This window comes from Triticum aestivum, chromosome 6B (assembly GCF_018294505.1).
Source record: "Triticum aestivum cultivar Chinese Spring chromosome 6B, IWGSC CS RefSeq v2.1, whole genome shotgun sequence".
Classification (NCBI taxonomy): Eukaryota; Viridiplantae; Streptophyta; class Magnoliopsida; order Poales; family Poaceae; genus Triticum; species Triticum aestivum.
This window is the reverse complement of record NC_057810.1, coordinates 76,700,964-76,717,848: the sequence shown is the minus strand read 5'-3', so window position 1 is coordinate 76,717,848 and position 16,885 is coordinate 76,700,964. Positions and strand designations below refer to the sequence as shown.

General features: G+C 46.3%; 1 protein-coding gene across 1 annotated transcript; it reads left to right on the top strand.

Annotated features, from left to right (window-relative positions):
• The first annotated feature begins 7,357 nt into the window (after positions 1-7,357).
• LOC123133550 (transcription factor TDR) lies at positions 7,358-10,408 on the top strand. Its single transcript, XM_044553020.1, has 7 exons — positions 7,358-7,610; positions 7,956-8,160; positions 8,264-8,368; positions 8,497-8,665; positions 8,856-9,368; positions 9,453-9,914; positions 10,009-10,408. The coding sequence occupies exons 2-7, from the start codon at positions 7,997-7,999 to the stop codon at positions 10,255-10,257; spliced, it is 1,662 nt and encodes a 553-aa protein (XP_044408955.1). The 5' UTR covers positions 7,358-7,610; positions 7,956-7,996; the 3' UTR covers positions 10,258-10,408.
• Positions 10,409-16,885: the final 6,477 nt, after the last annotated feature.

Here is a 16,885-nt window from a genome sequence, read left to right as displayed (position 1 = left end):
ATTCGTTGCTAAGAATGGATCCTTTTTAGAGAAGGAGTTTCTCTCGAAAGAAGTGAGTGGGAGGAAAGTAGAACTTGATGAGGTAACTGTACCTGCTCCATTATTGGAAAGTAGTTCATCACAGAAACTGGTTTCTGTGACACCTATACCAATTAGTGAGGAAGCTAATGATATTGATCATGAAACTTCAGATCAGGTTACTACCGAACCTCGTATGTCAACCAGAGTAAGATCCGTACTAGAGTGGTACGGTAATCCTATTTTGGAGGTCATGTTACTTGACCATGGCAAACCTATGAACTATGAGGAAGCGATGATGATCCCAGATTCCGCTAAATTGCTTGAGTCCATGAAATCTGAGATGGAATCCATGTATGAGAACAAAGTATGGACTTTGGTTGACATGCCCGATGATCGGCAAGCCATCGAGAATAAATGGATCTTCAAGAAGACTGACGCAGATGGTAATATTACTGTCTACAAAGCTCGACTTGTTGCGAAAGGTTTTCGACAAGTTCAAGGGGTTGACTATGATGAGACTTTCTCACCCGTAGCAATGCTTAAGTCTGTCCGAATCATGTTAGCAATTGCCGCATTTTATGATTATGAAATTTGGAAAATGGATGTCAAAACTGCATTCCTAAATGGATTTCTTGAAGAAGAGTTGTATATGATGCAACCAGAAGGTTTTGTCGATCCGAAAGGTGCTAACAAAGTGTGCAAGCTCCAGCGATCCATTTATGGACTGGTACAAGCCTCTCGGAGTTGGAATAAACGCTTTGATAGTGTGATCAAAGCATATGGTTTTATACAGACTTTTGGAGAAGCCTGTATTTACAAGAAAGTGAGTGGGAGCTCTGTAGCATTTGTGATATTATATGTGGACGACATATTGTTGATTGGAAATGATATAGAATTTCTGGATAGCATAAAAGGATACTTGAATAGAAGTTTTTCAATGAAAGACCTTGGTGAAGCTGCTTATATATTGGGCATCAAGATCTATAGATATAGATCAAGACGCTTAATTGGACCTTCACAAAGCACATACCTTTATAAAGTTTTGAAGAAGTTCAAAATGGATCAATAAAAGAAAGGGTTCTTGCCTGTATTACAAGGTGTGAAGTTGAGTCAGACTCAATGCCCGACCACTTCAGAAGATAGAGAGAAAATGAAAGATGTTCCCTATGCTTCAGCCATAGGCTCTATCATGTATGCAATGCTGTGTACCAGACCTGGTGTGTGACTTTCTATTAGTTTAGAAGAGAGGTACCAAAGTAATCCAGGAGTGGATCACCGGACAGTGGTCAAAAACATCCTGAAATACCTGAAAAGGACTGAGGATATGTTTCTCGTTTATGGAGGTGACAAAGAGCTAGTCGTAAATGGTTACGTCGATGCAAGCTTTGACACTGATCCGGACGATTCTAAATCGCAAACCGGATACGTGTTTATATTGAATGGCGGAGCTGTCAGTTGGTGCAGTTCTAAACAAAGTGTCGTGGCAGGATCAACGTGTGAAGCGGAGTACATAGCTGCTTTGGAAGCAGCAAGTGAAGGAGTCTGGATGAAGTAGTTCATATCCGATCTAGGTGTCATACCTAGTGCATCGGGTCCAATGAAAATATTTTGTGACAATACTGGTGCAATTGCCTTGGCAAAGGAATCCAGATTTCACAAGAGAACCAAACACATCAAGAGACGCTTCAATTCCATCCAGGATCAAGTCTAGGTGGGAGACATAGAGATTTGTAAGATACATACGGATCTGAATATTGCAGACCCGTTGACTAAGCCTCTTCCACAAGCAAAACATGATCAACACCAAGACTCCATGGGTGTTAGAATCATTACTGTGTAATCTAGATTATTGATTCTAGTGCAAGTGGGAGACTGAAGAAAATATGCCCTAGAGGCAATAATAAAGTTATTATTTATTTCGTCATATCATGATAAATGTTTATTATTCATGCTAGAATTGTATTAACTGGAAACATAATACATGTGTGAATACATAGACAAACATAGTGTCACTAGTATGCCTCTACTTGACTAGCTCGTTAAATCAAAGATGATTAAGTTTCCTAACCATAGACATGAGTTGTCATTTGATTAACGAGATCACATCATTAGGAGAATGATGTGATTGACTTGACCCATTCCATTAGCTTAGCACTTGATCGTTTAGTATGTTGCTATTGCTTTCTTCATGACTTATACATGTTCCTATGACTATGAGATTACGCAACTCCCGTTTACCGGAGGAAAACTTTGTGTGCTACCAAACGTCACAACGTAACTGGGTGATTATAAAGGTGCTCTACAGGTGTCTCCAAAGGTACTTGTTGAGTTGGCATATTTTGTGATTAGGATTTGTCACTCCGATTGTCGGAGAGGTATCTCTAGGCCCTCTCGATAATGCACATCACTATAAGCCTTGCAAGCAATGTGACTAATGAGTTAGTTGCGGGATGATGTATTACATAACGATTAAAGAGACTTGCCGGTAACGAGATTGAACTAGGTATTGAGATACCGACGATCGAATCTCGGCCAAGTAACATACGGATGACAAAGGGAACAACGTATGTTGTTATGCGATTTGACCAATAAAGATCTGCGTAGAATATGTGGGAACCAATATGAGCATCCAGGTTCCGCTATTGGTTATTGACCGGAGACGTGTCTCGATCATGTCTACATAGTTCTCGAACCCATAGGGTCCGCACGCTCAAGGTTCAGTGACGATCGGTATTACGAGTTTTTGTGTTTTGATGTACCGAAGGTAGTTCGGAGTCTCGGATATGATCACAGACATGACGAGGAGTCTTTAAATGGCCGAGACGTAAAGATCGATATATTGGATGACTATGTTCGGACACCGAAAGTGTTTCGGGAGATTTCAGACATTTGCCGCAGTACCGGGTGGTTACCGGAACCCCCCGGGGAGTATATTGGGCCTAATGGGCCTTAGTGGGAGAACATGAGGGGCGGCCAGGGTAGCCGTGCCCCCCTCCCCCTCTAGTCCAAATTGGAGAAGGAAGGGGGGGCGCCCCCCCTTTTTCCTTCTCCTCCTCTCTCCCTTCCTTCCCTTCTCCTACTCCTACAAGGAAAGGAGGAGTCCTACTCCCGGTGGGAGTAGGACTCCCCCCCTTCGCGCGCCCTCCTCCCGGCCGGCTGCCCCCCCTCTTGCTCCTTTATATACGGGGGCAAGGGGCACCTCTAAACACACAAGTTGATCTGTTGATCTATTCCAGCCGTGTGCGGTGCCCCCCTCCACCATATTCTACCTCGGTCATATCGTAGCGGTGGTTAGGCGAAGCCCTTCGTCGGTAGCAACATCATCACCATCACCACGCCGTCGTGCTGGCGGAACTCTTTCGTGAAGCTCTACTGGATCGGAGTTTGCGGGACGTCATCGAGCTGAACGTGTGCTGAACTCGGAGGTGCCGTACGTTCGGTACTTGGATCGGTTGGATCGTGAAGACGTATGACTACATCAACCGTGTTGTGCTAACGCTTCCGCTTTCGGTCTGCGAGGGTACGTGGACTCACTCTCCCCGCTCGTTGCTATGCATCACTATGATCTTGCGTGTGTGTAGGAAAATTTTGAAATTATTATGTTCCCCAACATCATCATACCTAGTTCAATCTCGTTACCGGAAAGTCTCTTCACTCGTCCCATAATACTTCATCCCGCAACTAACTCATTAGTCACATTGTTAGCAAGACTTATAGTGATGAGCATTATCGAGAGGGCCCAGAGATACCTCTCCGGAACACAGAGTGACAAATCCTAATCTTGATCTATACCAATCCAACAAACACCTTCGGAGGCACCTGTAGAGAACCTTTATAATCACCCTTTTACGTTGTGACGTTTGATATCACACAAAGTGTTCCTTCGGTATTCAGGAGTTTCATAATCTCATAGTCTGAGGAACATTTATAAGTCATGAAGAAAGCAGTAGCAACGAAATTGTAACGATCATGATGCTAGCTAAGATAACGGATGGGTCTTGCCCATCACATCATTCTCCTAATGATGTGATCCCGTTCATCAAATGACAACACATGTATATGGTTAGGAAACATAACCATCTTTGATTAACGAGCTAGTCAAGTAGAGGCATACTAGGGACACTATATTTTGTCTATGTATTCACACATGTACTAAGTTTCCGGTTAATACAATTCTAGGGCATACTAGGGACACTATATTTTGTCTATATATCATGAAATAAGAAAATAAATAATAACTTCATTATTGCCTCTAGGGCATATTTTCTTGAGTTACTACTCCCCCGTCAAGCTTAATGGATAGCAGAATGAAGTGGAACATGCGCACACATAACTCATCAATTACATTACTTAATTAACCTCAAATAAGTGAAACCGAATATGCACAAGACAATAACAATCACTTGAAGTTGTAAGGAAAGTGTATTTCCCTTTTGTTTTGATGTTGAAGGAACGCCTTTAGCAAGTTTTCCTCAGTATTTTTGGCTCTGTTTTGTACAAATCATTCATTTACGGTATTTGGGCTAATGAACCCAACATCATAGATTTGTAATCTTTTGCATTCGACGATCTTCAATCTCCATAATATAGTGATAATAATTATATATACATGCAATGAACGAGCTGAGTTAGAGACTTAATTATAGAAGTAATATTTACAGACAATAGCAAGTCATGAGTTGTTTGTCGAGCGCGTCTTGATTGAATAACTGAAATAATTCTACAAATTCAACAGGCATCAGGTCGACTCCAATGAGGTCGTGCTCCTCTTTAATTCTCTCCATCAAACTATCATTCCCAGACTTCCTGCAGCTTTCCAAGTACCAATCATGCAATCTTCACATCATCGTTGTTAGACGAGGGAGCTGATTAGGTTTGACGAGAGGCTTTCCGTGCTCGTATCTAAAGATCTCTACTACCTCAGCTGTTTCAAATATATATTCAAGAATATAAAGGTTCTTTGGGAATGCGATTTACTAGGGGTGAAGTGTACAAGAAAACTCTTCATCGACAACAAAAAGGTCGATGTCACGTCATTCATGTAGTGTGTGGGCTTCCTATCACTACCTCTAAGGATGTACCGATTTCCAAATGACGAAAAACTAGGGCGCTTTCGCCATGCTAAAAATAGCAGCAAGAAACGATTGTGGCCCTAATCATACCGATGATGGTACATTTCAGACATGAAATCAGCAACCAATTCTGATCTGAGAGATCCATCTACTATGCCCATTTTTCTTTTCTGACTCTCTATTGCGTTTGTCCATTTCATGTCTGGCTGAAATTGTAGATAATCCTGCTATGAGAAATCCATTCCCCACTTTTTCCTCGCCTCTATGTTGTCTGTCCTTTTACATCATGGTAATGATCAGAAGGTTTATGGAATATGTTGCCTTCGTTTGTTATTATGAACGGAAAGAGAAAGAGAAAGAGAAAGAGTTTTGTTGAGTCCAATGGATACCTAATTTTCACCGAAAAGTTGTTAATTGGCACTATTACTCCGACATACACCTTATAAGATCATTGAACACACGCTCACCTTATAGGATATATTAGTGTGTGACCCCAAGGTTGGGGCAGTCCATCGAACGCTAGATGAAACAAGCAGAAAAACAAAATTAAAGCATGAAAGCGCCCTTTCGAACAGGCAAGTTACTAGCGTGGGGCATACCGAAGAAGAATTGTTTCATTGACAGCAGAAAGGTCAACGTCATTTCATTTGTGTAGCATGCGGGTCTTCCGACACTACCTCTAAGTACGTATCAATCTCAAGATGACGAATAATTGGGGCGCTTTCGCCTTACTAAAAGAAAGCAAGCAAGAAAAGATAATGGTCCTAATCACACCGCTGATGGTACATTTCATGCCTGAAATTGCATCCAGTTCTAACCCGAGAGATCCATCCATCTATTATGACCATCTTTCTCTTCTGGCTTTCTATTTGCGGCTGTGCATTTCATGCCTTGCTGAAATTGTAGATGTCCCCGATTCAAGAAATCCATCACCCCCCCCCCCCCCCTCCCCTTTTTTTTCTTTGCATTGGTGTTGTATGTTCTTTTACATCACGGTAATGATCAGAAAGTTCTATGGAATATGTTTACGAAGCGGGACGAAACTAAGAATATCACCTCCCTTTAATAGTAGGTATAGATATAGATATAGATATAGATATAGATTGACGGAAAGACAAAGAGCAAGAGTTCTGGTTGGTCAAATTGGATACCAATTTTGGCAGGAACATTGTTCATTGGCACTATTACTCGAACAGACGCCTTATAAAATCATTGAACAAACTCTCACCTGATATGGATATATTAGTGTGTGATCACAAGATTGGGGCAGCCCGTTGGACGGTAGACGAAACAAGCAGGAAAGCTAAATTCAAGCACGAACGAAAGGCCAAGTTACTAGCGGAGGGGCAAACCGAAGCAGAACTGTTTGATCGACAACAGAAAGGTCGAGGTCATTTCACTCCTGCAGCGTGCGGGTTTTCTCTTTTCTGTCACTACTCACTACCTCTAAGAACGTATCGATCTCCAGATGATGAAAAATCGGTCCGCTTTCGTTTCGCCTTATACTCCCTCCGTCCCAAATTTCTTGTCTTAGATTTGTCTAGATATGGATGTACCTAATACTAAAACATGACTTGATACATTCGTATTTGGACAAATCTAAAACAAGAATTTTGGGACGGAGGGAGTACTAAAATAAAGCAAGCATAATCATACTGCTGATGGCACGTCTCGTGCCTGAAATTGCAAAACAGTTCTGTTTCAGAAATCCAGCCGTCCATTGCTCCTTCTTTGCTTTTTCGCCCATACGAAAATTTCTTTTGTGTCTGTCCTCTTAGGTGATGAACGATCATGATGAAGATGAACTGAGTGATGCGTGGACTGTACAGTAACACATTTCGTCAGCTGATATCTTCACCAGCGAAGCAGCCGGCCTTTGCCGATGCAAACAACCTCCGATGTCAGCCCGTCCAGCTCTCATCCTTGGGCAAAATGTCATGCGTGCCCCTCCTCTTTGCTTGATCATGAGAAAGTGGCAGTGTGCACACTGCATCCCCATGACACCACACCTTTCAGAGAAGAACCGGGCATCAGAATTGCATCTTGCTTAACTATGCATTAATCAATTGAACCACATCATTTGCATTGTGTAAGTTTGAGTCAAATCTGTGGCCAGCATTAGTAGTGGAGTTAAGTTAAATGAATGAAGTTGTACCGGGGTGTGGATTTTGAAATCCCTCACACCTTTGTTGCACCCCACCTACCCGTAACAGGCTAACAGCCTCCGATCGAGCACGGCGATGATACCGGTGGCGATGGATAAAAGAGAGAGCACACTCATGCTAATCATCAGGTTTTCACCAGCAATTAGGCACTTGCATTTCTGAATTGCGTCCCCAAAATGGCATAGAGGTGTATGGCCCTATGCTTTGCTGATGAATGATGATGCAACACCCCTGCAGCTAGCAGCATTCAGTTGAGATGGTTCTTCGGTTAGCGATTGCTTTCAGCTGATACACGCCGTTTTTCCGGATCGGTCCATCTGCCGGCGGATCGCCAGGCAGCCTCTACTGAAAGGTAGCTTTCTCCTGAGCCCATCCAAGAACAACCATGACAATGACACCAAGCAGTCTAGGTTTATGCAATTTTGTTACTAGTTCACCCTTGTTTTTGATCCTCTGCTTGCTGATGATCATGATGCATGCATGATAGTACTAGCTAGTACTATATAATGTGTTGTACAAGCTTTGCTGGCTGCAATGGTATGTAATAATCTGAAGTTTCTTGCTGGCCTGTGACACCGGTGACATCAACAAATCCTATCCTGATTCCTGACAGCAGCTGGCTAGCAGCAGCGAAAGCCTTACGTATGCATGGATTGAATTGATCGATGTGTCACTCACTTCACTTGCTCAATCCTAGGACAAGCTGACCACTGGTGCTTAGCTGGGCTGAGCTGAGCCATGGGAGGAGGAGATTATCACCAGCAGAGCCTCAACGGCGGTGCGGCTGTTCATGGGCATGGAGGGGGAGGGGGCGGCACCGTGGAGGCTGCGCTGAGGCCGCTCGTCGGCGGCTCCCACGGCTGGGACTACTGCATCTACTGGCGGCTCTCTCCTGACCAGAGGTATGGACGCTTCTGCGTGTGTGTTCGATTTATTGTTCATACCATTTGTGTTCCCAGAGCTTGATGATGATGATTCATGGCGGCGATGACGGACATACGGCAGGTTCTTGGAGATGGCGGGGTTTTGCTGCAGCGCCGAGTTCGAGGCGCAGGTGGCCACGCTCGCCGACGTGCCTTGCTCCATCCCTCTTGACTCCTCCTCCGTCGGGTAATTAAACTGGCTTCTTCTTCTTCTCCTGGATGCAATTGCCTGCCGGTCATGTCGGTCGCCAATCGCCATTAAGTTTTGGTCGGCGCTCTGTTTGACTGCTGATTTTGTTGGCTGGTCTTGGTCAGGATGCACGCTCAGGCGCTACTGTCGAACCAGCCAATCTGGCAGAGCAGTGGCGGGTCGCCGGGCCCGGATCTCCTCACGGGCTACGAGGCTGCCTCCAGCGGCGGCGAGAAGACGCGGCTCCTCGTCCCCGTCGCCGGCGGGATCGTCGAGCTCTTCGCGTCGAGATATGTACGTGCGTGCGTGGCCGGTGATGGGAAATATCGGTTAGTTTTGGAGGTAGTTAGGGAGCACGCCGTTCGCGTGAGCCGACGCGGCGGCGGCGGCAACGGCGGTGCACCGTACGCAACAGCCTTCGCGTTTCCATGGTCCGTTTATATATACGGCTGACTGCTGACATGACTCGGTGCGATTAATGCAGATGGCGGAGGAGCAGCAGATGGCTGAGCTGGTCATGGCGCAGTGCGGTGGCGGTGGGCAGGGGTGGCAGGAGACGGAGGCGCAGGGGTTCGCGTGGGACGCGGCGGCGGCAGACCCCGGGCGGCTCTACGCGGCGGCGTCGCTCAACCTATTCGACGGCGCCGGGGGAAGCGGCTCCGGCGAGCCGTTCCTGGCGGGAGTGCAGGAGGATGGCGCGGCGGGCGTGGGGTGGCAGTACGCGGCAGAGAGCAGCGAGCCGCCGTCGACGGTGGCGCAGGAGCATCAGCAGCTGCACGGCTCGGGCGTGGGGAGGGCAGATTCGGGGTCGGAGGGGAGCGATATGCAGCTGGGAGACCCCGACGACGAAGTCGACGGCGAGACGCAGAGGGGCTCCGGCAAAGACGGCTGCGGGAAGCGGCAGCAGTGCAAGAACCTCGAGGCGGAGCGGAAGCGGCGGAAGAAGCTCAACGAACGCCTCTACAAGCTCCGGTCCCTCGTCCCAAACATTACCAAGGTAATCACTATCATCCTTCTATGGCCGCCGCCACCCGCCATGCACGATTCTTGTAAATTTCAAAGCGTCGATCCATGTCGGCAGATGGACCGGGCGTCGATCCTCGGGGACGCGATCGACTACATAGTGGGGCTGCAGAAGCAGGTGAAGGACCTGCAGGACGAGCTGGAGGACCCAAACCTGCCGGGGATCACCGGCGGCGACAGCAAGGCCCCCGACGTGCTCCTCGACGACCACCCGCCGCCGGGCCTCGACAACGACGAGGACTCGCCGCAGCAGCAGCCGTTCCCGTCCGCCGGCGGCAAGCGGCTCCGGAAGGAGGAGGCGGGCGACGAGGAGGAGAAGGAGGCGGAGGACCAGGACATGGAGCCGCAGGTGGAGGTCCGGCAGGTGGAGGGGAAGGAGTTCTTCCTACAGGTGCTGTGCTCCCACAAGTCCGGGCGCTTCGTCCGCATCATGGACGAGATCGCCGCCCTCGGCCTCCAGATTACCAGCATCAACGTCACCTCCTACAACAAGCTCGTCCTCAACGTCTTCCGCGCCGTCGTACGTTCCGCTCTCGCCGGCGATCCCCGCCGGCCGATCGCCATTGTTGCAGCCTGCCGATAGAGATTCACGGTGGGCTTTGGTTGGTTCGCAGATGAAGGACAACGAGGCGGCGGTGCCGGCGGACAGGGTGAGGGACTCGCTGCTGGAGGTGACCAGGGAGATGTACAGCGGGGGCGGCACGTGGTCGTCCCCGGTCCCTCCGCCGCCGCCGACAAACGCAAAGCTCGATGGCATGGACGGGCAGGCGGTGCCGGCGGCCGCCGGGGACCACTACCAGCTGCACCACCAGGTGCTGGGAGGATATCATCACCAGCATCTGCAGTACCTCGCCATGGATTGATTCATCATCCCCTTTATTACTTGCTACTATCGATCGGTTCATGGATGGATTAGCTTTTTTTTTTATAGAATATAAAAGAGGGTGCCCTCTCCAATTTCATTAACGAAACCAAAGACAATCATTACTACCGAAAAAGGATTTCCCCGCTTTATTTATAAAGCAACCAACACCGATCACATAGGAACGCTGCGCGAGCAGCACACCAAGCACACATAGCACCGCCGCGTACCAAGCAGCACCACGAAGAAGAAATGTGATGCCGACGACGCTGCTAACCGGAGGTGTCCTAGGGTTTCCCCCGGCATGCTGGGGGGATTGGGGGGGGGGGGCTGAGCACCACCGATACCCTTCAGGAAGGAGTGTAGGCACCCGCAGGCGTCACCGCGTCGTTGCTGGAAGAACCGGCAGGGATTTCTCCCGCACACCAAACTCCACTGTCCAACCGATCTGGAGCCAACCATCCAATTTGCCGCCTACCAACATGTACCACCACGGTCTTGATGCCTCCCGCGCTACTGCACTAAGATCACCACCACGAGGCCGAGAGGACGGAGAGAGGAGCGCCAAGATCGGGAGCGGCAGCACTGGAGGCCCGCGGGAGGGAACTACCTCCACTGCCGTCGTGCGGGAAGCCCATGCCTCCAACACCATCGCGGTCGCCATCCGGATGCGGCAACAGGTATACCAGACCACCCTTGCCCGGCCAGGCCAAAAACGGGCCCGCAAAGACGGCATCAATGCCGCCACCAACCCAACGCCGCTCCTCCGCCCCTGGAAGCCATGCCGACAACTCACCCCACCGCCGGCCCGCCCAGACCCAGATGGCCTAGATCTGGGCCGAGCGGGTGCCGCCAGATCGCGCCGCCAACGGCAGCACCGCCGCCAGCAGACCCCCACGCCCGCGACTGGTCGCCCAGCCACCGCGCAGGACCACCGCCGCCTAGGTACATTCCCATGCGCCGCCCCGCCCCGCATCAGCGTGACACTGAGAAGAGAAAGGCCAGGGGCCATCGGCACCGCCTGGGCCAGGCCCGCCGCGGGATGCCACCGACAGCGATGGGAAGGAACGAGCTGGGGAGGAGCCGGGGATGCGACACGGCCACGAGTGGGGAGGAGGGGTTAAAGACAACCATCCAATAGTTTGAAGTACTATCAAACTACCTCCAGCTACTAAGTAGTTTCGAGCTAGTCTAGGTAATTAATAACAGGGTCCAAACTGTTCGGTTTAGTCCCACATAGGCTGTGGGGGGAGACATAACACGACTTATAAGGGCGGGGGTGTCCCCTCCTAACAGACTAGTCTTTTGGGGGAAGAGGGCCCAAGGCCTCTCATAAATCGGTGTTGCTCTCCGGTTGGGCCTGGTGCCGTAGGTGGGTTGGAAACGCTGATGTTAGTGGACCTGAGATATCATAACACAAACTAACCAGATGCAACCCGCAGAATCGAGCACCAACCAAGTCTGGGAGGAATACTAAAAGAAAATAGAAAAAATGCTGCAAGGGAAAAAATAGACAAATGGAAGTAGCAACAACTTCAGCATCTTGGTCAGAGTATGGAGGATGAAGGACACATGTAGTGTACCAATCAGTTCCCCAACCTTTGCATCCCCGGGCTCCGTAAATGCGGTGCGCGATAGATTTCACCTGTCACCCGTTCGACTAGTTTTGCCCTAGCGTCAATAGCTTTTGATCTGGGTTTTTTTCCTGCAAAATAGATCAATCACATATTCAATTGCAGTTTAGTCGTATAAGAATCATGGGATCATGAATTTTCTTTGCTCGGAAAATAATATCGTTTCTACATTTCCAAATAGACCAGAACAAAGCAGAAATTCCAACTTAGGTGAGTCTTCTGCCACTTTTTTGGAATGTTTTCAGCCAAACATTTAAACAGTTATCTAAACTGTTTGGGGTTGACCTCAAGTCAAAAGCACACTTCACCACGCTCCAAACTAGCCTGGTAGCTGAGCCCTCAAAGAACAGGTGATTGATATTCTCATCCTGTCCACAATAAACATATTTTTTCTTCCCTTCCACCTTTTTTAATCAAAGTGTCCTTAGTTAGAATGCCTTTACGAGCAATCAACAAGAAAAACATTTTAATTTTAGCATGGGTTTTAATTTTCCAGAGGAATTTATGTGGATATCCTACATCAAATCTAACAAGGAACTAATATAAAGATTTGACAGAGAAGATTCTGTCATTGGTCAGCATCCACTAGGGTTTGTCTTTTTCCCCATGCATTCTCACCTCCGCACATCTAGTTTTAAGACTAGACCACAAATCAGTGGTGTCACCAATCAGATTTCTTCTAAAAGAGAAGTTATCACATCCTTTATTAATGGACTCTGCAAACAAAGCTTTCATCATAAAAAAAACTAATATTGTATAACCTGGGATAGGCGTCTTTCAAAGGTTTGGAGCCCATCCACCGGTTCTCCCAAAATTTGGTATTTCTCCAATCTCCTAACTTTTTCTTAACATGTTTATAATACAGATTTTTAACTTTCAGGAGGCCAAAATTGGGAATCCCCCACTCTCTTTTTAATCCCAGATATGCATTTATCTTTGACATATTTGTTAAGAAATAAATATATCCAAGTACCTTCTTCAGTTTCAAGTTTCCAGAACCACTTAGCTAATAGAGCTTTGTTCATGAGATCCAAATTTAAGACCCCAATCCACCTTGAATTTTTTGGAGGCAGCAAGCTTTACAATTAACTAAATCATATTTATTTGTATCTTCACTTTCCTACCACACTAGCCTGTTCCTATAGAAATCAGTTTTTTCTAATTCCAACAGGCAGGGGATAAAAAGACATCATAAAAATGGGCATGCTAGTGAGGAGAGATTGGAGTAGAGTCACTCTGTCTGCCATATTCAACAATCTCCCTTGCCAGCAAGCACATCTTTTTTCAAAAATTTCGGTGAATTTTTCAAAAATTTATTACTTAATATTACATCAGAGACATGTAAACCCTAGTTCACAAGTGAAGATCTCCTGATAGACATGTGCTTTAGCAATTGCCTCACCAGACAGGAAGATCTCACTTTTGTGAAAATTAATAGTCAACCCAAACATCAACTGATAACCCATAAGTATAGGGGATCACGACAGCTTTTGAGGGTAGATTATTCAACCCAAATTTATTGATTCGACACAAGGGGAGCCAAAGAATTTTTGCGAGTATTAGTAGTTGAGTTGTCAATTCAACCACACCTGAAAGACTTAATATCTGCAGCAAAGTTAGTAGTAGCAAAGTAGTATGGAAGTAACAGTTACAGTGGTAACAGTAGCAGCAACAACGAAAGTAACTTAACAGAGATCAATATGTGAAAAAGCTCGTGGGCATTGGAACAATGATGGATAATTATGCCAGATGGCATTCATCATGCAACAATTATAACCTAGGGAGACACAGAACTAGCTCCAATTCATCAATATAATGTAGGCATATATTCCGTAGATAGTCATACGTGCTTATGGAAAAGAAGTTCCATGGCATATTTTGTCCTACCCTCCCGTGGCAGTGGGGTCTATAAGGAAACTAAGGGATATTAATGCCTCCTTTTAATAGAGAACCGGAACAAAGTATTAGGACTTAGTGAATACATGAACTCCTCAAACTACGGTAATCACCGGAAGAATCCCAATTATTGACACCTTGGGGTATGTGGATCATAACATGTAATAGGTGCGTATAACTTGCAAGATAAGATCAAAAACACATATATATTCATGAAAACATAATAGGTTCAGATCTGAAATCATGGCACTCGGGCCCTAGTGATAAGCATTAAGCATAGCAAAGTCATAGCAACAAAAATCTCAGAACATAGTGGATACTAGCGATCAAGCCGTAACAAAATTAACTCGATTACATGATAAATCTCATCCAATCCATCACCGTCTAGCAAGCCTACGAAGGAATTACACACTCCCAGTGGTAAGCATCATGAAATTGGTAATGGAGGAAGGTTGATGATGACGAGGGCATCGATTTCCACCCTCCGGAGCCGACTCCAGATCAACCCTCCCGATGAAGAATAGGAGGTGGCAGCGACTCTGTATCATGAAACACGATGAATCCATCTCTAATGTTTTTTCTCCATGAATAGGTATATATGGAGTTGGATTTAGGGCTGTCGGATGTCCAGGGGGGCCACAAGCTCACCAGGCGCGTCCTGGGGATGGGCACGCCCCCTGAGCTTCTGGGTCCTAGGTGGCCCCCTTCTAGTACTTTTTCGCCAGTATTTTTATATATTCCACAACATTTCTCCATAAATTTTCAGGTTAATCCGATAGCTTTGATTTCTACACAAAAACAACACCATGATAATTCTGCTGAAAATAGCGTCAGTCTAGGTTAGTCAATTCAAATCATGCAAATTAGAGTCCAAAGCAATGGCAAAAGAGTCTAGAAAAGTAGATACGATGGAGATGTATCATCTGCTCAAAGGGTCTGAGGATGAATTTTAAATTTCTTGCACTCTCCTCATAATCTTATAAGAGAAATATTGTGTCATCAGCATATTGGAGCATATTCACTTCATTATTGCCAAATTCAGACAAACTCCTTTAGCAGAGCCACATTCCTCGATAGCTAAGTCAAACAGCAAGGGGGACAGGGCATCACCTTGTCTCAAACCCTTGTTAGTTTCAAAATATGGACCAATGACATCATTCACCTTGATCCTAACATGCCCCCATTCAGATTGTGCATAATTAGGTCACACCATTCATTAGGGAAGTTTTTTAGTTTAAGCATTTTATGAAAAAGGGCCATATTATTTTATCGTAAGCTTTGTCAAAATCCACTTTCAAGAGGAGTGTACTATGTTTTTATCGTGAATAGTGTTCAGGGCCTTATGTAGCACCACCAACCCCTCCATAATATATCTTCCTTAGGGAATCTCCAACGCTGACCCGAAATGGTCCAATGGAATCAATGGTAATTGAGCTCCATGAATCAAGCAGTTTTATATGAATTGACATGAGTTTAATGAGCAAACTACACCACTTTTAGTCTAGTTACCTTGCATACACCCTATATAAGAATATTCTGCCAAAAAATTGGTTGTACAGATGTACACCCATGCACCCATGTAGACCTTCCCCTGAACCTAACGTATCTACATAATCTAGGCAGTGATTTCTTCGAATAAAGGAAAACAGAAACCCTGGCCTTCCCCAAAAAAGGAAAAAAGCAGTGAGCAGAGAAAACTTAGGATTTTATCAAAAATGTAAGATAAATGACTGACATCTTCTCTGTCGTCATTGTCATCGACCACTGTGTCAGACAGAGGAGGCAACACCCGCGACAGCGGAATCACCTACTCCGGATGAAGACTGAGGACAACGGCGAGGACGCTAAGACCACCCTGGTGCCCACTCGACCCCTCACCGGCGGAGATGGGTTTCTCCAAGTCCAGTTTCATATGGGGCTTGGATGCTTTGACCACCAGGGCGTCAGCACCGGTGTGGCCCCTCCCTCCCATGGTGCACTTGGGAATCTCGACGGTGGAGGTGCAGCGGCGGGAAGGATACATGACGAGCAGTAAAGCATGGGAGGAGAAAACCCTCATTTGTAGCTATTTGTGGATTTGTGGATGGGGAAGAGGACGAGGCGGCGACAATGAGATTAATAAGGGAGAAGCGGAGCGGACGGCTCTAGACTTTGGGATGACTTAACTAGTACTACTTTGGCCACATTCACACCACCCCATGCATTGTCCACGCCGCCCCTTCTCTGCTAGGTCAGGTTTGAGATGGACACGATCATGTGTAAACATGATTTAGGAGTAATGCACGTGCCATGTTATTTTATTATTTTGAAAATATGTTGTAAAACTTCACAAACAATGCAATGGCAAATGAAAAATGGCAAAACTTCAAATTAACTAGTGGTCACCGGCTTTGATTTACAAACAATGAAATTATTGTATTTTTTTTAACTCCTAAATATTCAATTTCAACATGCACCTAACCATGGCGGTTAGTTTAAATTTGTCTCAACCAACCTCCGTCAGCGATCGCACAGATTTGTCTAGCATATGCAGGTCGCTCTGGCGTCTGGTACCGCGGAGGGGAATCTATATGCGATGCGATGCCATTCATATCGACCCATATCATGGACCCCTAGCTAACTAGGTCGACAACATGTAGTGCTAGCGACCTTGATCCAAACGATGCTCAACTAGAGACGTTTGATGGCAAATAGTGCATGACACCAATATCGATGTGCAAGATGTGTAGTTGGCTGCCGGTGCACGGTTTGAGTATAGGTGGCTAGGTGTGCATGGTTGCGGGCTAGATGACTAGCTTTCCTAGTTCTTAAGAATGTTTGGTTTGGATAATTGGTTTTTACATGTGGCTCGAATTAATCCGCTGAATCTGCAATGTGTTTATTTTTCATTGATATATTTTACTGATAGTGTGCCAACTCTCACTTAACCTGACCAATAACTATCTTATATGTGTTGCAGGCAAACAACGGGAGGCACTGAGGTTTACCATGGAGATTTGCAAATGGATGTTCCTTTGGCTAATAGCATATTATTGTGCAATTGCAGGAACCATTCTAATATTTAGGTTATTAACAATTTGTTCTTGCACATGTAGGTAC